Here is a 22124-nt window from a genome sequence, read left to right on the forward strand (position 1 = left end):
TATTGTACCTGGAAATATTAATTTGCCTGGTGTGAACGCAGGTACTTCATGCATAGAAAAAAAATCTCAAGCCTTTACAGCCACTTTACATGCTCACAGTATTTCTAAATAAATGTCCCAATGCTTTTTGAAGCAAAAATATTTTTTATTCGAATAGAATGATGAAATTCAGGAAGGGCAGTCACTATCATTAAAAAAAATGAAAATTACAAGGAGGAGAAAAAAAATAAAAAATCATATGTAAGATAAAGGTACAGAGTTGGGAAATCCTAAAGATTATTAACAATTTTACACAACCGGTTTCCCCTGAGCACTTCTTGACCGATTCATTGTCGAACACTTCTAAATGGACACAAATTATTAGAGGTGAAAACAAGCACACAATGTCAGCGTATTGAGATTTTCAGACCATTTGCATGGCTTTACTTAAATCAACCCAGGAACTATTTAAATCAGCATTATGCCATTTATTTATAAATCAATAATACAGGCAGTGAAAGCTGTACTAAAAATCTTAGAAACTGCTTATGTTCATAAGCAATACTGAATAAAACAGTATTCCTACTTCCCCATGAACTTACTGCCAGGAAGCTGGTATGTCAGGCTTGAACATATTACATGGGTAATCTTTACATAGGAAAACTTAACTCATACAGTAGTAAATAAAGATGGCCACACTTATTAGAATCTGATAGCAAAATATTCTTCAGAATAAACCATGTAGTGTGATGCCCTACCTTAACACTATCAAATCAGGTATTGGCTTTCACAAGATAGTCATCTAAAGACGATTGTACAAGCCAGATTATATATGTGTGGCACACTTTGGTTGTAGACTGGCAGACTGGTTGGCCTTTTGATGCTGGGCTAGTGGAAAGGGACTACACTTTTGTTCAGCATTACTCAGCAAGAGTAATTTTAGTTTTTTAGTTAGACCCCTTTCACACTGAAGGCGTTTTAGCACTAAAAATAGCGCCTGAAACACGCCTTCCATGCCACCCCAGCACAAAAGCCCGAGTGCTTTCACACTGGGGCAATGTGCTTATGGGACGTTAGGAAAAGTCCAGCAAGCAGCATCTTTGGGGCGGTTTGGGAGCACTTTATACACCGCTCCTAAACCGGCCCAGCCCATTGAAATTAATGAGCAAGTGCTGCTGAAGCGCCTGCAAATCGATTCGGCAGCGCCGCAACAAATGCGCTTTTAACCCCTTGTTCAGCCGCTAGTGGGGATTAAAAGTGCCCCGCTAGCGGCCGAAAAGCGGCGCTAAAACTAGCGGTGCTTTACCGCTAAAGCAGCCGAGTGTGAAAGGGGTCTTGTAGACAGCCATGCATTACTGTTGTATTTTAATGTTCTGATGAACGCCTTGTTTTTTTTTTTTAACCCAAAATGCCACTTCAATTGTGCACTGCTGCTTTAAGACTAGACAACTTTTAGTTTGTAGCACTTTTACATTCCGTAATAAAGAACATATTGAGTAGGTTGCTAACAGGCCAGAAGATATATATTAATTAAAAAAAATGAAATAAATATAAAATATTCAACACGAACAGAGCCAAGTGCAGCTCATTCTAGAAAACGAAAGTCAGGGAAAAAAAAGTCAAGCTTCTGTGGTGGAGGGCGACATAGATTGCTGTTCAGAAGGAGAATTGACTGCTGCTGATGCCTCTTCCTCTTCAATTTCCAGTGTGGCAACAGGTTCAGCAGGCAGGGGAGAGGGTGGGGGAGACGATGGAGGAGACAATGGAGGAGACGATGGTGCAGGAACATTGGCTGTTGCAGATCTAGGGTAGTCAATCTCACCTTCCTCAATTTCATGTTCCTCAATTTCATGTTCCTGGTCAGATTCTGTAGTAAACGCCACTGTGTCCTCTCTCCTGCTTTTCTTGGAGCGCTCCTCACTGACACTTCTCTCCCTGCTACGTTTCCGAGATCTCTCTTTGCTAATACTACGACTTGAACGCCTACCATTCTTTCTACTTTCATTGCTATGGCTCCTTTCTGAGCTACAAGATTCCCTCCTTGTTCGGCTATCTCGGTTTTTGCTACTACTCCTCTCTCTGCTATGACTTCTGTCCCTTTCTCTTCTTTCCTTGCTTCGTCTGCTATTCTCTTTCCTGTCCGTGCTCGTGCTTCTGCTCCTTACTCTCCTGTGTCTGCTGCCACTTCTGTCCCTATCCTTTCTCACACTTCCATCACTATCACGTCTTTCCCTGCTCAGGCTTCTTTCTCTCTCACTATGCGCCCGGTCTGGACTTCTCTCTTTACTGCTGCTGTGATCCCTCTGCTTACTTCCATTTTTCTCTTTACTCCTGCTATCTCTGCTGTCTTTGCTGTAACTCCTGCTTCTCCGACTGTGCCTTCTGCTCCTGCTGCGCGAACGAGACCTGAAAAATACAGTAAAAAAAAAAAAAAAATTATATATTTTACTATTTCTCAATAAAATATCATAAAAAGAAAGCCTTGTGGAACAAATCAAGAACAGTAGAAAACAAAAAAACACACTGACCTTGATCTAGAAGGACTACTCCTACGTGAACGGGACCTAAAGCAAAGAATAGAGAAAGAGTTTAACCTCTGTATAAATCTTGGTTTTGTCCCGAGCATATGCCCCCCCCCCCCCCAAATCCCCCTGTATTCTTGTAGGGCAGCAGGGGGCATAATACAACTATTGGGATGTCACAAGCTCTCATGAACAGGGTCCAACCATTTACACACTTTCTGCTCCATTCACAGAAACTGTACTACAAATGAAACAGGATCTGTAAATAGAGGGGCAGAGCTATACATCATCCACCTGTGCTCCATTCTCAGTTCCTTTAAATCTTGTAGCAGCCTGTAAATATAGTAACCTCCCAATAGTGCAGTAGGGTTGATTACCCACCACTCTGTCTATGATTTCATTCAGTAGTATACTCACCACCCCAAGACCCAGCAGCACATCACATAAGGTAGCTGCACTGCATCTTTTAAAAAAAGGCTTTTGCTGCCAGAACTTTTTTCCCCCCTCCTGTTTTTGAACACATGATAAAATGCAAATTTTAGATTACTTAAAGCCCACAAAACATTTTCTGAAAGCAACGACCCTGGAAAATAAAATGTCGGTAGATGGCACACAACATTGGCAAAACTATTTATCAAAGTCACATTTTGGATCAAAAGATAGGCTAATTTAAGGGTACACAAACAATACAGTGCCTTGAAAACGTATTCATACCCCTTAAAATTTTGATCAATGGTTTTCATTTTTTTTTTAAGTAAATATCTGAAAAGTGTTGTGTGCATTTGTATTCAGCCCCCTTTACTCTGATACCCTTAACTAAACTTTAGTGGAATCAAGTGCCTCGAGTCCACATGTGTGTAATTAAATCTCAGTAAAAATACAGCAGTTCTGTGAAGCCCTCAGAGGTTTGTTAGAGAATGTTAGTGAACAAACAGCATCAATGAAGGCCAAGGAACACACCGGACAGGTCAGGGATAAAGTTGTGGGGACGTTTAAAGCAGGGTTATGTTATAAAAAACGATCCCAAGCTTTGAACAGCTCATGCAGCATTGTTCAATCCATCATCTGAAAATGGAAAGAGTATGGCATAACTGCAAACCTACCAAGACATGGCCATTCACCTAAACTGAAAGGCCGGGCAAGGAAAGCATTAAATCAGAGAAGCGGCCAAGAGGCCCATGATAACTCTGGAGGAGCTGCAGATATCTACAGCTCAGGTGGGAGAATCTGTCCACAGGACAACTTTTAGTCATGCACTCCACAAATCTGACCTTTATAGAAGAGTGGCAAGAAGAAAACCATAAGAAGTATTGTTTTCAGTTTGCAAGAAGCCATGCATGGGACACAGCAAACATGTTGAACAAAAGTGCTCTGGTCAGATGAGACCAAAATTTAACTTTTTGGGCTAAAAGCAAAAAACGCTGTGTGTGATGGAAAACTAACACTGCACATCACCCTGAACACACCATCCCCACCGTTAAACATGGTGGTGGTGGTAGCATCATGTTTTTGGGATGCTTTTCTTCAGCAAGGACAGGGAAGCTGGTCAGAGTTGATGAAAAGATGGATGGAGCCAAATACAGGACAATCTTAGAAGAAAACCTGTTAGAATCTGCAAAAGACTTGAGACTGGGGTGGAGGTTCACCTTTGAGCAGGACAATGACCCTAAACATACAGCCAGAGATACAATGAAATGGTTTTGATCAAAGCATATTCATGTGTTAGAATGGTCCAGACCTAAGTCCAATTGAGAATCTGTGTCAAGACTTGAAAATTGCTGTTCAGATGCTCTCCATCCAATCAGACAGAGCTTGAGCTATTTTGCAAAGAAGAATGGGCAAAAATGTCACTCTGTAGATGTGCAAAGCTGGTAGAGACATCCCCAAAAAGACTTGCAGCTGTAATTGCAGCGAAAAAGATGGTTCTACAAAGTATTGGCTCGGGGAGGATGCTTTAAATACTTACCAAACATGTCAAGCCTTAAAATCAAACATGCACACACCCGTGAATCATCATCAAACTATGATGACCAAAACTGCCCTGCTGCATTGTGAACACAGGTGGTCGGCTGCTGGGCACAGGAACCATCCTCTGATTGGACAAAATGGAGAGTGTGGTGTAACTGCCCCGCTTTTGCACCCCTTACAATTAGAGAATGCTTTGAAATCATGGAGAAAAAAAACAAAGCAATCCCCGAATTGCACCCAGGCTGAGCAGTTGACCTCTTGTGTTCAGAACAGGGCTGTGGAGTCGGAGTCGAGGAGTCGGAGGAAATTTTGGGTACCTGGAGTCGGAGTCGGCAAACAATGCACCGACTCCTACTAAATTTAGATTGGAATAAAAAAATAAAAAAAAGCAAGTTTAAATGTCCCAATTCACAAAAAGTTATAATTAATGACTTCTCTACTGTAAGAATAAAGACCAATGCATGCAGTGCCTCACGTAACCGCAAAACGAACACGTTAAGTGACCGTGAAGAAGCATGCTTTTCATGTGCTTCACTATATGGCACGCAACGCACAATTAGGAGCTGCAATACTTATACTTTCCATAGTGTTGTGTTCTGCTTTTACAGGGAACGCATGTTAGAGAACCAGTAAGTGTCCAAATAAAAAAATTCCAACAGGAGTTTTATAAAGCACTAAAAGAAGTTGAAAAGTATGATCGCTCATCAAAACTTATTGTTGAAGAAGCCATCCTTGTTTATCCAGAGATCGTTAGTGATGTGGCCAGAATAGTTACTGCAATGCCACCCACCCAAGTCAGTGTCGAAAGATTATTTTCAGCCCTAAAAATAATAAAGTCTGACTTAAGAGACTCTATGAAAGAGGATCTGGCAGAGGCAATTCTCTTCCTTAGAACTCTACATTGAATTGATTTGCATTTGCTAAGCCTAGAACTACATTTCAAGATTAATATAAACCATTTCTAGGTTTTGCAGATTTTGTTTTTGGTTCATTATAGATAAGCTTTGTTTTTGTTCCAAAACAACCAAATAATGTGGTTTGTATTTTTGAACTGGTAAAGATCCTGTTCCTGATGTTTATGCCTGCTGCTACTATCCAGTCACTTGATTGTTTTCATTGTGTTTGTCTTTTGCTTAAACTGTGCAATACAGTAGACTGTTGGCTTCCCAGCCAGTAGTCCTGTGGTAGGTTGCGTTTCTTTCACTCAAGGAATGTATAAAAATACATTCGCATATTAATACAGAGGAGTCGGGGAGTCGGAAGTACATAAAACTGAGGAGTCGGAACATTTATCTACCGACTCCACAGCCCTGGTTCAGAAGGCAGCCATTTGGTACAGGGCCTGGTGTCTGCTAAAGCGAATTCCAGTTTTACAAGTATAGCATTATGCATTGCTGGACTACGTAAAAATATTTGGAATTCTTCTTTAAAGGTCATCAATTTAGATTTACCCATGAACCACTGCCCTAGAATTATAGCTCACACTCCAGTGTGTGTGGCTTATGGGTACAACCAATTCCAAAAAAGTTGGTATGCTGTGTAAAATCTACATAAAAACAGAATATTTGATACATTTTCTGTTTATGAGATTTGCAAATGACTGTAGTGTGTTTTTATAGATTTTACACAGCGTCCCAACTTAAAATTGGGGTTGTAGATAAATGACAGAATCCCGCCTCCTCCAATCACAGAACACTCCATTCTGGGAGAATATCAAGAGTTCTATGAATGAAGGAGGCAGGTGAGCAGTACAACTCTTTCACACAAGCAGACGCTGATGTTAACCCCAGGAGGGCCAGAAGATCAGAACTGTGGGGGAAGACCTGGCGACAGAGGGGAGACCATTTCTACATCATTCAGCTGCCAGAGACATGGGACACACAAATCAGGCTCACTACTGCATAGAAACCAATGAGCTTCTAACCCCAGCTTGTTCACCTGGAAGCTCATTAGTTTCTGTGCAGAAGCGAGCCCGATTTTGTGCTTTCCAGCTTTAGTAAATAAACCCCACTGTGTACTTAAAAGTGGGGTATATATAAACTTCAGTTGTAAATTCTCTGTTGACTGACTAGCAATACTAAAGTCTGTTACCAGCATCAACTGCTCTTTGGGAAAAATACTTTGTAGGGTTAGTTTTTAAAACGTTGCTCCTGTTTGTTTGAAAATTATGTGCCCTTGTTCTTATCTTGATAATAAAAATGTTGCCATCCCAAATCCCCTTTTTCTTTGGTCTGTTGTCATGCAGTAACTCAGCACCAATATCTAATGGATTGAGACCATGAATAAGTAACTTGTGTTTTTTTTTTTTTTTTAAAGCATTTAAAAGTTTATCTAAGCCCGAGAACAAAAATAGTATATATTGTAGCTTACTAGTCCACAGATGTGGCGGCTGCATTCGTTTTCTTCCTGCCAGGAATCTAGTACCCTTAGAACTTCCTGTGCACTGAAATGTCAATGTTAGCTTTTCTAGCATTCTTCTCTAAACTACATACTGTAACACACCCCTCCTATGTTAGGTGGTGAGGAATGGAGGAGCATTTGTAATTTAAACCAGGAAAGCAGCCAAGAGGGCAATGCTTCCCCATAAAACAGTGCAGTCAGGAAGGGTTGCCACTCCAGGCCAAGAAGTGTGCTACTAGCAGAATCGCTACCTGAAAAAAAAAAAGGGGGGGGGGGGATGCAGCACACAAATAATAATGTACTTCAGTTGAGATGCACATTAAATCAAAAGCAGACCACTAAACATACCTGGACCGACTGCGTGAAGAAGAGTATCTGGATCCAGCCCTATCTTCCACCAAACGTATTCTCCTCCCATTAACTTGCGAACCATCCAGTTTATCTAGCGCCCGCTTCATGTCCGAATATGTACGGAACTCAATTATTCCTTCATTAGGACGACGCTGATGTGCATCCGCATAAGTAACTTCTCCAGCCTGGCGCATGAAATCCTACAGAAAACAGAACCAAATACATCAACTGTATGAAGTTGAGGTGTCCAGTTCAGATGCAAAAGTGGTAAGCAAAAAAAAAAAAAAAAACCCATATAAGAGAATGCCAAGAAGATAAAACAAACTTTCTGATGTACAGACACACAAAAAAAAAAAAAAAAATTGGTCACATTTCACTTCTCTCCGTATTATTGGTGGGAACAATCGTGAATTCCAGACTGGACTATGCTAACGCCCTGTACCTCGGACTCCCAAAGTACCAAATCTTCCGTCTGCAAGTCGTTCAGAATACGGCCGCCAGACTGGTGACTGGGAAAAAAAATGGGAATCAATCTCACCTTCGTTGAGAACCCTTCACTGGCTGCCAGTAAAAGACAGAATTGCATTTAAAGCACTCTGCCTGACACATAAGTGCATCCATGGGAAGGCTCCGCAATATCTTTGCGACAAGATAGAACCTCACAATTCGAATCGCGTTCTGCGATCCACCGACCAAAATCTGGTCAGGGTACCAAAAACCAAATACAAGTCCAAAGGAGAAAGAAGGTTTGCTTTTCAGGGTCCTAGACTATGGAACGCTTTACCAACCAGCATTCGGTTGGAGGAAAACCACCTGACTTTCAGAAGACAGATCAAAACTCTGCTCTTTTGATGTCATGAGACACGAACAACTAGCGCCCAGAAGCGATTCAGTTCGCATGTGCCGAGCTTTATAAGTTTTTCATTCATTCATTCATTATAGACAAAAATTACTGAAAATTTCCTACCTTAAGGTCCTGCCAACTACATCGGGTGGAAAGGTTCTCTACCCTCAGCCGGTAGATTGTTCGAACTGGAGGCCCAAACTTCTCATTGCTACTTTTGCGGTATCCATAACCACCTGGACCCAGAAAGAAAAACATTTAGGGGATGTCCAAAAGCATTTAGTGAAATATAGTTCTGAGATGTACACTATCTAGGGCTACTGTTTTTATATAAAATAAAAGAACTTCAAAGCACTATCAAAATAATATTGCAAGATTAAAAACACCCAGCTATCCACCCATCTATTAGAGAATAACACCAACAACCCTAACTACATTTAAATTCCAAAACAGGCAATAATCACTGTATAAATATTCCTAAATAGTAACCCATTTTAAAATGTGTCTACAAGTAACCCCATGCTCCACCAATCACTTACCTTGAAACAATGGAGAGCCCTCAGCCACCCATGCTCCCTCTGCATGCCCTGCGTCGGACGGCTGCCTTGGGCCCCCCGCTGTCTGGTAAACCCAACGCGCTCACCCACGTATGTGCCCCCCCAGCGGCTCCTCCTCGGATCTCACAAGAAGAAGAGAGAGGAGGAGGAAGGGACAAGCTGCACAATTAAATTAACTGGAGACAGACATCTGGTCAGCCTCACACTAGCTTATGCATTAATCTCCCATGACAGTTTAATAAAATGGCAACTAAATGACTAACGCAAAGGTTTCTAGAGTATTCAGAGCCATTTTAAAAAGTACAAGGGATAAAATATAGCACAACAGTAATGATGAAAAACATTTAAGGACAGTCAAATATTAACTAAGTTAAAATAAAGCTACATTAATAAAGATGGTTAATTTGCAAATAATTGTGCAAAATAACCAGTCTGGCTGGCAGCATGAACACAAGCAAGAATGTTTTTCTAAGAAAGAGGAAGAAATAGGTGCAGCACTAGTATAAAGCATATCAGAAAAATCTAGCCATTAGAAAGCTATTTAGACAATTAGTTGATTAAAACTAGGGTGTAAAACTCAAGGTGTAATCTATTTTGAGCGAGACAATAATGGGAGCCATTATGACTAACCACATAAGAAAACGAGTTGCATAGCTATTCCTAGATTCAATGCTTTCTCAATTACGGATCCTTAACATGCTTGCAGATTAGCATTTTCAGAAAAAGGGGGTAAACAATATCAGCTTCCATTTTCTCCTAGTACAGTTATTTTGGTGACCCACTGTTCTGACACAGTTGTCTCAGAATTGTGTTTCACCAACTGTGCACATTGCATTGAATGTAAAGCAGTGCTGCGCGTGTACATATGCAGCTCTATAAAGTTCATTAAGGTAAAACTCCACCAAAAAAAATAAATAAATACCCAAGCCAGATAATTTAATATTAATAAAAAAAGTAGGTGCAAAAATCCTAAAGCAGAAATTTTTCTCCCATGTAGTGGCGCTGTGCCTGCATTGCATAGGTTAACATTAATTGCTCATTTTGTCCAGGAGGCACAGAAAATATACACCTAATCAGCGGATTAGGTAAGTATATCACCGCTCTCCTCACCCCAAGGCAAAAATGAGCAGTTAACCCATGCAGTGTAGGAACAGCCCTACTGCATGAGAAAAATTCTTCAAGACTTTTTTTTTTTTTTTTCTTGCCTTGGCTCTAAGCATCTCTGTCTAGCACCACTATTGAATATTCTGCCACAAAAGGTTAAAAAACAAAAAAAAAAAAAAAAACCTGGTTAAAGTGGAAGAAAAGCTCCAAATATTCTTAAAATGTCCCACCTTACGTAACGTGTGTGTGTGAGATAGAGATTATATATATAAGTGTTAGGCTTAAGTAAGAATAGATAGTGTTAGGCTTCCACTTTAAGTAAAAAAAAAAAAAGTAGCCTCTGCTTTAAGCAGTGCTGCAAATGATTTTGCTAAAAACAGCACTCTTGTCCACACCCAACAGCACCCTAAATCTATGTACTGTAGTAGCAGACATAGTTGCGCCCTGTGTTTTTTTTTTTTACAAAAAGGTGACCACACAATTTTGTCTTCATTTGCAGAGGGGGGGAAAAACGTTATACATACCCGGCCCACTGTCTATAGTGAAATCTGCTGCAGCACTTTTTGACATCCAGCCCAATTCTGATCATGTTGGATGCTTGCTTCTTCTGCAGTACCCTGTGTTTACTTCTGTTACTATAGAACACAGGAATCGGAGTGACATAGCTCTGCAGCAGACAGAAGATTACATAAATGGGTCCTGGGCCAGTTAAATATAAACTCTTAAGCAGGAGATTTACGTTTGACTTTTTGTTTTTTGCTTCAAAAGGGCCGCTTTAAGTTTCCATTAGCATGCACAGCTCATTAATGGGACACTGTTCACTTTGCCTACGAGAACTATGTATGCTTCACAAGTATCAATCACAAATGTCTAATATTCATACAAAGGATGTGACAATTTTTAGCAACACACAAATTGGTCCATGCTTGAATTGGCAGCAAAGTTTTAGAATTATAATGAGCATGGATACAACTGAATGGGCTGTTCAGTCTTGTGACAAATTGCTCAGGACTATAAGATAAGCAGTGTTGTTTTCGCTATGTAGTTTAGAAATATCCTGTCTGTTACTGGTTAAAGTGCTGTTGTATGCAGATGACAGGTCCAACTGGACCAAAATTTTTTTCTTGTTTATCCAATGCCAAACTGAAACGGCAGAACGCACTTCAGAGCACCTGAGAAAAGCGCAAAAGTACATATGGTAAACTTACTGCGAGCTTCTCTCCTTGGAGCACGTGCATGTTCTACAATGACCCGTTCACCACATAGGTCCCTTCCATTCATCTCATAAACTGCATCTTCAGCATCACGCATGTCTTCAAACTCCACAAAGCCATACCTGAAAAACATGTAGGCAATTCCTAAAGAGTATCTAAACCCAAGAACAAAACTGATAGTGCTGCAGCTAACATTTCCTTGAGGCACAGGAAGTTATAGGCTCACAAAACTTCTAGTTGGATGAATTGATTATTATTTTTTTTGCACTTGTCAAACAGATTTAAGGAGGTAGGTCACTTAAAATTGGAAGTTCTGCTCATTTTACTCCTTTTCTGCCAATAATGTAAATCAAAGGAAGTCACAGCCTGCTTCAAGATGGCAGCACCAGAGACCAGAGAAGAACTGGCGTTGGCGATGACATGCTCCCTGTACTTGTGAGTATCTGTTAATTAAAAAAATCGGCAGATAACAGTATTTGTAGCTGCTGGCTAATACATGCATGCAAAGTGTACTATCAGCATTGCTAAAAACTTCTGTCTCTTCATGTAAACACAGATGATCTCTGTGGGGGCAAAAATCATCTTCCAGGACCACTTGTTCTGCTTTACCCTTAAGGGAAAGTTCCGCTTTATGCCTTCACACCTCCTGTTTTTTGTAGTTTTTTTGTTGACAGATACCCGCTCCCATTTCTGATCCACCAGAAATTCTGCAGCACATCCCAGGAGGCTAAGGGGACCATTCACAAAGCGCAATGAGGCTTGCACATGCACAGCCAGCTGCCCAAAATAAACATTCTGGCCCCGGGGACCAGTGAAGAAGCAGTTTAGATGGGTATGGAGCTGAACCCCAGGACAGGGAGTGTCCAATTATAAAAATCAGCAGCTGCTGACCTTTATTTTTTTGTAAAAGGGCAGAGGAACCACTTTAATGAAATTAGCTTTATGTCCTACTGCAAAATAGATTTGGGGCCGCTCACGCGCCTCCAGCCTTCGGTGATCAAACTGCCTCCTGCTACAGCCAAATATTTCACATCAGTCCAGAGCACCAGCTGCCATTTTTCTGCAACCCAGTTGTGTTTTTGTGCAGTTTAGTCACTTATAGCTTTTTGGCAACAACTTTTCCATGAAGTCCACTTCTGGCCAGTAGATAGGTGTACCCTGGGTCCCACTGGTTTCCAAGAATTCTGTGCTGATAACACTGCTAGACATCTTCCGATGTTGAAAGTAGATATGATGGGGTTGATTTACGAAAACTGGGAAGTGCAAATTAAATCTGGTGCAGCCATGAAAGTGGGAGCGGGTACCTGCCAAAAACACCCCCCAAAAAGCACCAAATGTGGCAGGCAGCGGAGAGGGGTGGAGGGGATGCAAATAAGAAAAACTTCCCATTTCGGCTGAAGTTCAACTTTAAAGTGAACAAAGTCTTTACGCTGACCATACACATATTGAAATGCAGCTCGTTCAGCAGAGACTGGGAGATTACTAATCAGTGTGTGGCCACGTTAAAAGAGGAATTTGGGGTCTTTAAGACCCCAGATACCTCCATAAAGAGTACATGTCACTGCCTATAAGAGAGATGTCGGGCAGGACCCAGCAGCTAAATTACACCAGCCAATGATTGGGCTGCTTTAGAAAGGGGGCGGGGCCACATACACGTAGCAGCCCACCCAGATACCATCCCATTGGCTGGTGTAACATAGCTGCTGGGTCCCACACAACCCCACCGGCGACAATGAGCTGACAGCTCCTACCTGTTACTTGTCAGTTTCACACCCAGCGCGGCGCATGATGCTGCCAGAGCCGCTGAGTGTGGAGAAGGGAGGAGGAACGATGGTCAGTGTAAAATATCGGCCTAATTTTGAAAATAATCGGCCGATGCCAACTTATCAAAAATGGCCATATATCGGTCTACCTCTAGTGCAGGCTGGGGGCACACTGTAGGGGGTTCAAGGAAGTTATCAGTGAGGTAGCAGCTCAGATAGTTGTAAACTATGCAATCAGCTAGGTTCACATGTATGCATTGGTGGTTGAATCATCTTTGCAGTGCATTCCTGGTAAGTTTTGCACTTTTTGGGAAGTGCCGATGTCGCTAGGAGGTGTCTGTTGTCATGCAGGAAAACAATGCATGTACATTAAAACCTTGGATTGCGGCCATATATTGTTACGGAAACATGCTTGTAATCCGAAGCACTCTTATATCAAAGCAAATTTCTCTATAAGAAATAATGAAATCTCAGATGATTTGTTCCACAATCATTTATTCATACATCCTTCAGTTTATAGTTTATATAAAAAGATTATAGCAATGTGATAAGTTGTGTAACCATAAAATGTCCATCTACAAACGGAAGCTTCCACAAGGGAATTAGAAGCAAAATCCAGCAGGAGCTACAGAGTATAAAAGAGAAGAGAGGTGCCTCTAAGTGTACAACATTTAGCAACTCACATGGTTGATTATTAAAAGAGGCACATTAAGTATGCAGGAAAAATGCAATAAGCTCATATTGGTTGGTTTGCACAAAAGTTATAGTGTCTACAAAATAGGAGATATATTTATGGCATTTTATTTTTATTCTTTACTAGTAATGGAGGCGATCTGTGATTTTTAGCAGGACTGACATTGCGGTTTGACAGATCGGACACTTGACACTTTTTTAGGACCATTGACATTTATACAGTGATCAGAGCTAAAAAAAAAAAAAAGCCACCGATTATAGAATAAATGTCACTGGCAGGAAAGGGGTTAACACTAGACGCGATCAAGGGGTTAAGTGTGTTTCCTGTGAGTGTTTCCAACTGTATGGGGGCTGGGCTGACTAATCAATAGGAACAGCAGATCTCCCTCTAACTCCCCTGAGAACGGGGATCGGTCTGTTTACATTGACAGATCCCGGTTCTGGCTCTCGTTCCCACGATTGCAGGTGGCTGGCGGACTTCGCGGCAGCCAGCCACGTGCACCAGGTCCCCCGCCGTACAGCGGGCATGCGCGCCTGCTACGACACTCTTTGAAGGAGCTGACATACACCTACGGCGATTTGCGGAAATGTGCCTACCTGCCGCCGTTTAACATTATACAGCGGCTGGTCGGCAAGTAGTTTATCGACCGTGTGAGTTGCTAAATGTTGTACCTTCATTAAACGTAAACCATATTGCTACACTTAGAGGTGCTTCTCTTCTCTTTTATACTCAGTTGTGACACGTTTCTTTATACAATTGCATTTAAGTCTATAAAGCCAAAAACGCACTGTGCAGCGTGTAAAAAAAAAAGTCCCTGCATCTGTTTGAAAAACACAAACGCAGGAAATTGCATAGATGTTTAAAGGACCCAACCCATAGGAAATAAAGTTAGAAAAAAGGGCAAAGTTAAACTATACTGCCCAGACAAGAATTACACAAAAAGTATATAAAAGTTCTTTAAAAAATCATACAAATATGTATATACATACCCATAAAACAATGCTAGATGTCTTACTCATAGGCGAGAGCAACTGCCAATCCTTGTGTACATGATCATCATTACATTATTCATGGCTTATATGCCCAATCCAAGTGTATATCTCTATCTCCATGAGTCAACGCGTTTCACTTAAGTTAGCTTCATCAGGATGAAGAGAAAAGCAGTTGTCTATAACAAAAAAAATTCTGATTAGACAAACATAGATACTCAAGCATTACCACACATATCCTGCAAAATCCCGATTGGGGGCACACTTCAATGCCAAAGCAGCTACAGTGCCATCTTATGGATGACCATAACTAGGCATTGTAGCTGTAAGTTTTTTTCAAAATCGGTTTCCAGAACCCATCTTCTTCCATTATGGTCTCTCTTTGTATTCCAGTGTCCACCCAGGGGATTTCGTATGCACTGTAACTGCTTTGGCATTGAAGTGTGCCCCCCAGTCAGGATCTTGCAGGCGATATGTGGTAATGCCTGAGCATCCATGTGTGTGTTTATAATAGTGATGCACTAATACCAGTTTTTAAAGACCAAGTATGAGTACCAATACTTTTTCTCAAATACTCGCCGATACCTATTTTTAGTGTCATGTGACAGTTGTTTTAAGACTTGTTCACACCATACATGCATGAAAATATATGGGAAAACCGCACAGATTTAACTTGTAGACACATCAGTTTCACATTAGTTTTCATGTGCGTTTCAGTGAGTTTTTACAGCCTGTTTGCAGCACAATTTGAAAAATATTCCTATGCAATTTCTAATATCATACACTCCAATTCGAATTGGAATCGCACATGAAACACTTGTACACGTGCAAATGCTCATGTACAACCCTAGCTTAATCACAATACATTATTGTTATATTCAACTGCCATTATCTTCCATGCGTCCTAATGAAGCTAACAAGTGAAACGCGTTGACTCATGCAGATTTAGATATACACTTGGATTGGGCATATAAGCCATGAACAATGTACACAAGGCAGTTGGTCTCACCTATGAGCAAGACATCTAGCATTGTTTTATGGGTAGATATCATTTTTAAAGGAATTTTGTAATAAAATTATATTTTATATACATTTTGTGTACTTCTTGTCTGGCCAGTATAATCCGACTTTGCCTTTCTACCTTTTGTGCATTCATTACTGTGGGTATAGAATTGTGTATATAGGATAGTATCTTTTTATTTCCCCTTTTATTTGTTGAGCTAGAGTATTTTTTCCCCAACTAGACTATGTAACTATGGATGATTGGCAGTGAGCGTCTCGCTCTTTTTAAAAAAAAACGTTCAATGGATTGTAGTGCATATCTGTGGACCAGCAAATGCACAAAAAGGGATTTGAACCTAGACTTCAAGAAGCTTGGGGGCATACCGGAGCAGTGAGACGTGTCCTAAGCTGGTGAACATTTTGATGTTTTTAAATGTGGGTTACTATCCGTCAGGTTAAATCGTTCAGGAGAGATTGTAAAATGTCCCGTGTATATGAAGCCTAAAGCCTGTAGGAGTTCACACCCCCCTCTGACTGTCTTATGAGGCTGCAAGACCCCTGGCTTTTTGTCTGGACAGTGCTGATTGGCCCTGTGTATATCACATGCACTCTCCCAAGAAAAAAAGAACTCTAGAAATACACACCAAACTGAGCATGTGTGGAGTGACTTCAAAGGCTCTGTTCTATCAGGATATAGTTTGAAGACTGTGAAAGGGGAGGATGAGAAGACAGGATCAAACAGCTTTTTTTTTTATTTATTTTTTACACAAAGCGTAGGATTAACCCCTTAGACTCCACAGCGATTATAACAAGCATGCTTTACTGCATGTACAGGCTGATATTACTATTGAGGGTTTAGTAACACTTTAAAGCGGAGTTCCACCCATTTAAAAGTCAGCAGCTACAAAAAGTGTAGCTAGTGACTTTTAACAGACACTCACCTGTCCCGCAGTTCAGCAATGCGGCTACCCGAAGCTTGGCTCCTCCCCGCAGCGCCGGCATTGTAACTATGTGTGAGCCGCGTTGTGAATAGTTGGACAATCTTCTGGACCTGCGACAGGTCCCAGAAGATTTCAGGGAGGGAGGGGGGAGAAGTGAACTTCCTTCCCGAACCAGGGGAGGAAGTAGGAGATGGGTGCCTGTCAAAAATGAGTAACCGCCCTCCCAAAAAAAAAAAAATGACATGCCAAATGTCGATTGACCCTGTGCTTTTCACATACACCCTCCCTAAAAAAACTCTAACACCACACACCAAACTGAGCATGTGTAGCTTGTCCCCCAGGCTCTGGTCTATCAGGAGATGGATTGGGGGACAGTGGAAGGGGAGGATCAAAGACAGGCTCAAACCTCCTTTTTATACAATATGTAGGATTAACCCTTTAGGTTCCACAGTGAGTATAGGCATGCTTTGCTGCATATACAGACTGATTTTACTGTTGTGGGTTTAGGGACACTTAGGTTTTACATAAATAAAGGCTGATCATTCGAAGCACCCCTGTCAGTGTTAAACGGTTTGTCCGAGTGTGCAGATTCTCAGAAGCATGTTTTTGTGCTGCAGAAAAGCCTGCGATTGTGCGCACATTCTCAAAACGCACAAGTGTGAATGTAAACAACAATAAAAGCCTGACAGGTCTTTTAACACCTCGGGGCTCCAAAACTGATAGAATCAAATAAACTTTTGTCTTAAGTTGTAGCCACAGGAAGCAATCCCATTAAAGAATGGCATTGCCCTGGCTACAAAGTGTAAGTATCTGAGAGTGGGCACAGTAATGTACACAAATGTCTACTCTCCGGTTCTGCCGTTACAGGCCGAGGTATGGCTCCACCACACCGTACACCTCTTCCCTAATGCTAGAAAAACCGTCATCATAGATCGCAACTCACCCGTTCTTCAGATCCACCTCTACGATCTTCCCAAAGCCCTTGAAGAAACGCTCCACGTCCCTCTCCCGGGCCCGATGGCTCAGGCGCCCGACATAGACCCGCGGTAAGGTCGATAGGCGCGACATGGAGTCGGCAGACTGGCGGAACACTCTAGGGAAAAAAGCACAGGGAATCTTGGTCACTGCTGCCCGCGTTACAGCCAACGTGCTAAGGTCTCACCCGAACACACACTTAGGATTCCAGCTGCAAAAGCAAGCGCGGGCTCCAGACCGGAAGCAGAAAGCGGACAGGAAGTGGTGCTAGTGGAACGCACAGTGCGTACAGAGCACTTCCGGGGGACGTGTATTCTCTCTCTGAGGAACGCCATGATTGCGGAGACCATTGGCCTTGCAGAATAGTGAAGCTGGTACCGACAATATACTAATTACTCCCATTATTAAAAAAAAAAAAATCGTGCATAAATATGAGGATATGCTTCTTAAAGAGGAACTGCAGTCTGCTCAAATGATTTGTAATAAAAACATCTTTGCTATTCTGAAGCTTCCCTCCAACCACTTTGCATATTATTTTATATATACTGGCCCAGATTCAGTAAGAATCTGCGCCTTTCTTACGCAGGCACAGGGCAGCGTTTTTGCCCTGCGCCCACGCAAATTTTCTGCGCTGCCCGCGATTCACAGAGCAGAAGCTCCGTAAATTGCGAGGGCGCTGTGTTAACTTGCCCGGCGTAAGGGCGCCTAATGTAAATGATCCCGCCGGGGGCGGGAATCATTTAAATTAGGCGCGCTCCTGCGCCGAGCGTAGAGCGCATACTCCGTCGGATAACTTTCCCGACGTGCATTGCGGCAAATGACGTCGCAAGGACGTCATTTGCTTCAAAGTGAACGTGAATGGCGTCCAGCGCCATTCACGAATCACTTACGCAAACGACGTGAAATTCAAATTTCACGTCGCGGGAACAGCGGCTATACTTTAGCATTGGCTGCCCCTACTATTAGAAGGGGCAGCCTTACGCTAAAGATGCCGTACGGAAACTCCGTACCTTGCGTACGCAGGGCCCGCGCAACTTTGTGAATCGGTGATAGTATGCAATTTGCATACTATACGCTGATCACAATGGGAGCGCCCCCTAATGCAGATTTTAGGCTGCAGTCGGCGTAGCGATGTTCCTGAATCAGGAGCATTCGCTACGCCGGAGCAAGTAAGCAATTGCGCTGTGTAACCTATGGTTACACGGGCGCAATTGCTTCTTGAATCTGGCCCACTGTAATTGTGTACTTGCCAAATATACTGCAGAAATCTCCCTCCACCAGGTCTGGCTGAAACCATTTTAACTGTGGGCAGCTGCCGCTGCTGCCTGTTCACTTCCTGGATTTACACAGGCGCACACCTCCAGCTCTGCAGCTTCCATTGGCCATCTTATGACTCACCCCCCCCCCCTCCCTTCCTGCCAAACCAGACAGTGAGTGAGAGAGCTGTGCATGGTGTCATAAGCCTAGGCCAGGGGTGTCCAAACTTTTTTCAAAGAGGGCCAGATTGGCTGAGGTGAACATGCGTGAGGGCCGACTATTTTGCCTGACATTCTTTGAATCATTAAAATTCGGTCAAAGTGTGTTCATCCTGGGCGTATTTATAGGCTCGGCGTAAGCCGGTTGGGCCGGCGTATCCCAGGAAGTTGGGCCGGCGTAGTTGTGAGCATGCGCACAGGGGAGCGATCATACGTCCACTTCACTGCGCATGCTCCGTTCAGGATACGCCGGGCGTATATCACTACTCCACGTTCCGACCATCATTTGCATAAGGTCACACCCACTTACACTTACGCTGACGAAATTAAGTTACACCGGCACAACGTTAGGAGCAAGTGCATTGTGAATACCGTACTTGCCTCTCTGAGTTACATCGGCGTAGCGCAAATGAGATGCGCTACACCGGTATAAAGATGCGCCAATCTACCTGAATCTGCCCCTATGTGTTTTCACATGCACCAAACCGCATGGTGCCGTAGCAGAAGTCTGTTTTGTGCTACAGTGATGTGTGCCAAGGAGCGGTGTGATGTGTGTTTTATCGCATCACATTTCACTTTATTTGACGTGTACAAAGTTCCTTCACACCACCATACAGCAGCACAGTGCTTTGCACTTGGTGTGCGGTGACTGAGGTACCATCCAGTGATATGCAATATTATGCAGCATGTCTTTATTTTATCACACCACACTGCACCCCACCTTCGGGAGAATGGGACACATAGAAAACATTTTTTCTATGTGCTATGTGTCCTAGCAGTGACTTGTGTTTTTTCAGTGCTCAAGTGTAAACAGGCCCTTGACACCACTGCCCTCTGCACTGTTTGTTACATTCCACTGACCCTGATCTGTGTTACTTACTACTTACCTCTGAACTCTGGTTCACATACTACTGCCCTCTGAACGCTGCACTACTCACTCCTGTGCTCTGCATTACTTACTCTTGACCTCTGAGTTACATACTACTTACACCTGACCCCTACACTGTGCATTACATACGGCTAACCTCTGAACTCTGCATTATATATTACTAACCTCTGCACTTCATGTTACGTAATACTGACCTCTGAACTCTGTAGTACTTGCAACTGCCCCCTAAACCTTTTAAAACTTCCCTTTTAATGGGGGCATGCTAGGTTATCTCCTTAACAAAAAGTGTGCTACAGGCCGATGACTTCCACATTGTTAAAGTAGATCTCCACCTTTTCAAGTTTGCCTACCTCTGGTTTGGAGTTACCCAGGAGCTCTGATGCTAAAATATTTGATCTCACTCCAGTGTGCCCGGTGGTATATAACATGTTTAGGGCAATTGCCATTTTCGTACGTAGGTGCCCAAATTCATGCATTTTTGTATTATGTGTATGTATGGTGGGGTGGGCTCTAAAAAAATATATCTTTACTTTATTGCTATAACATAGGGCACCAGGGGCAGACTGACAACTCATGGGAGATTATGGGGCCCCCAGGCAATAGGAGATTATGGGGCCACACAGTATACACACACACATATAGTATACATACACAGTATACTGACACAGACACACAATACACACACACAGTATACATCCACACAGAATACACATACACACACTGCAAAGGTACTGGAGAGGCGGGGCAGCTATAACCTTTGGATTATTAAAAAAATATATTTTTTTACATACTGTTCCTGGTTTTACTGAGGCTGGCAACCCTGATGGGGCCCCCTAGTGGTATGGGGCCCTCGGGCAGTGCCCGAGTGCCCGAATGGCCAGTCCGCCCCTGTAGGGGACCAATAGCTCCCGTATGATAGCTTACAGGTGACAGGTGCTCTTTAAGGAGACATTTGGATTTCTCCCCTATACTCCACTGCAGATGATAAAACACAGATCATGTTCTATCAGCTGTATCCCCCGGCACCAATTCCAGTGATTGGAAATGACATCATACACATTACATTCTAGTCTGTTCACGGGAGGGCAGACCAATGAACATCTGTTTGTTGTAATGCTTCCGCCCCACACAGCGACACCCACCATGAGGTTGCATGGGGGGAGCCACTCATATCACTTCCACATGAAAGCTGACAGTCAGCATTACAATTGTACACACACTCCTGGCCAATAGAACAGCTGGGATCGGAGTGTGTTTAAGAAGCACACAAGTGGTTATGTTGCATAACTGTATAGTGTAATTATGTTGTTGTTTAGTGGTGTTGTGTATATATTATTGTGCGATTGGTTTGTGTAGTTGCATTGTGTTCTGTTTTGTTCTGCAGTTGTATTGTATAATTGTGTTTTTGTGTAGTTATATTGTTTTGTATTAGTGTAGTGTATTGTTATAGTATGCAATTTGGGTGTGTTATTGTGTGGTTCTGTTGATTTGTACCTGTGTTATGTACCTGTGTACCTGTGTATTTTCTGCAGTTGTTTACTTTTTTTTAGCTTTTGTGCAGTTGTGTTTTCAAGTAGTTTTTCATTTGTGTTCTAGAATTGTGTAGTTGCATTTTATTGTTGTTTAGATGTGTTATGTTGTTGTGTTGAGTTGTATTGAGTAGTTGTATATTTGTGTTGTATAATTGTGAGACTGCGTTGTGTTATTGTGTACATGTGGTGTTGTGTATTAGTGCTGTGTAATATGTTGTGTAGTTGCATTGTATTGTAGGTGTATAATTGTGGTTTTGTGTATTTGTGCTGTTGTGTGTAGTGGTATACTTGCACTGTGTTATGTAATTGTATTCACGTTGATTGTTCTATTGTGCAAGTGTGTTGTGTAATTGTGTAGTTGTGTACTTGCTATGTGTTATGTTTGATTTTTGTACAGTTGTGATTTGTATTTGTTGCATAATTTTGTAGTTGTGCTACATTGTACCTGTGTAGTATAACTGTAACTGTATAAGTGTAACTGGAGTTGTATACTTGAATTATGGTGTTGTGTAGTTGTGTTTTGTTTTTGTGTAGTTGTGTTGCATAATTGTTTTATGTAGTTGTGTGCTTGCTATGTTGTGTTGTTGTGATTTTCTTTTTGTGTATTTGTATAATTGTTTAGTTGTGTTTGTGATATGTAATTGTGTTGTATTGTGGTGATGATGTGTAAATGTGTAGTTGTTTTGTAATTGTATTGTGTATCAGTGTTCAAATCTTGATCAGCATAATGGGCTTCCCCCACCCCCCTGTCGGGAGAACACAATGGCTCTGCAGAAGGATTCCCCTGTCATCACTGTCTGTACCCATGGTTGCAGGAAATAAAATTGCACCGTCTATGGCTGGCCTGAGGTCAGGTTGAGCCTGATGAGTATACTTTAAAGGCACGCAGTGCATAATATGCAAAAAGATGGAGCCAGCAACACTG

At 42.1% G+C, this 22124-nt stretch overlaps 1 protein-coding gene across 2 annotated transcripts; it reads right to left on the reverse strand.

Annotated features, from left to right (window-relative positions):
* Positions 1-1358: 1358 nt before the first annotated feature.
* On the reverse strand, positions 1359-17568 carry LOC120926940 (serine/arginine-rich splicing factor 6-like). Of its 2 annotated transcripts, XM_040337273.1 has the most exons (7): positions 17272-17363; positions 14386-14564; positions 10934-11061; positions 8188-8300; positions 7218-7420; positions 2508-2543; positions 1359-2385 (listed from the first exon to the last, which is right to left on the reverse strand). In XM_040337273.1, the coding sequence occupies exons 3-7, from the start codon at positions 11034-11036 to the stop codon at positions 1599-1601; spliced, it is 1242 nt and encodes a 413-aa protein (XP_040193207.1). In that variant the 5' UTR covers positions 11037-11061; positions 14386-14564; positions 17272-17363; the 3' UTR covers positions 1359-1598. The 2 variants fall into 2 exon arrangements, with proteins under 2 accessions (XP_040193207.1, XP_040193206.1); XM_040337272.1 differs by lacking the exon at positions 14386-14564 and having other exon boundaries at positions 17272-17568.
* Positions 17569-22124: the final 4556 nt, after the last annotated feature.

Source organism: Rana temporaria, chromosome 2 (assembly GCF_905171775.1).
Source record: "Rana temporaria chromosome 2, aRanTem1.1, whole genome shotgun sequence".
NCBI classification, from domain to species: Eukaryota; Metazoa; Chordata; class Amphibia; order Anura; family Ranidae; genus Rana; species Rana temporaria.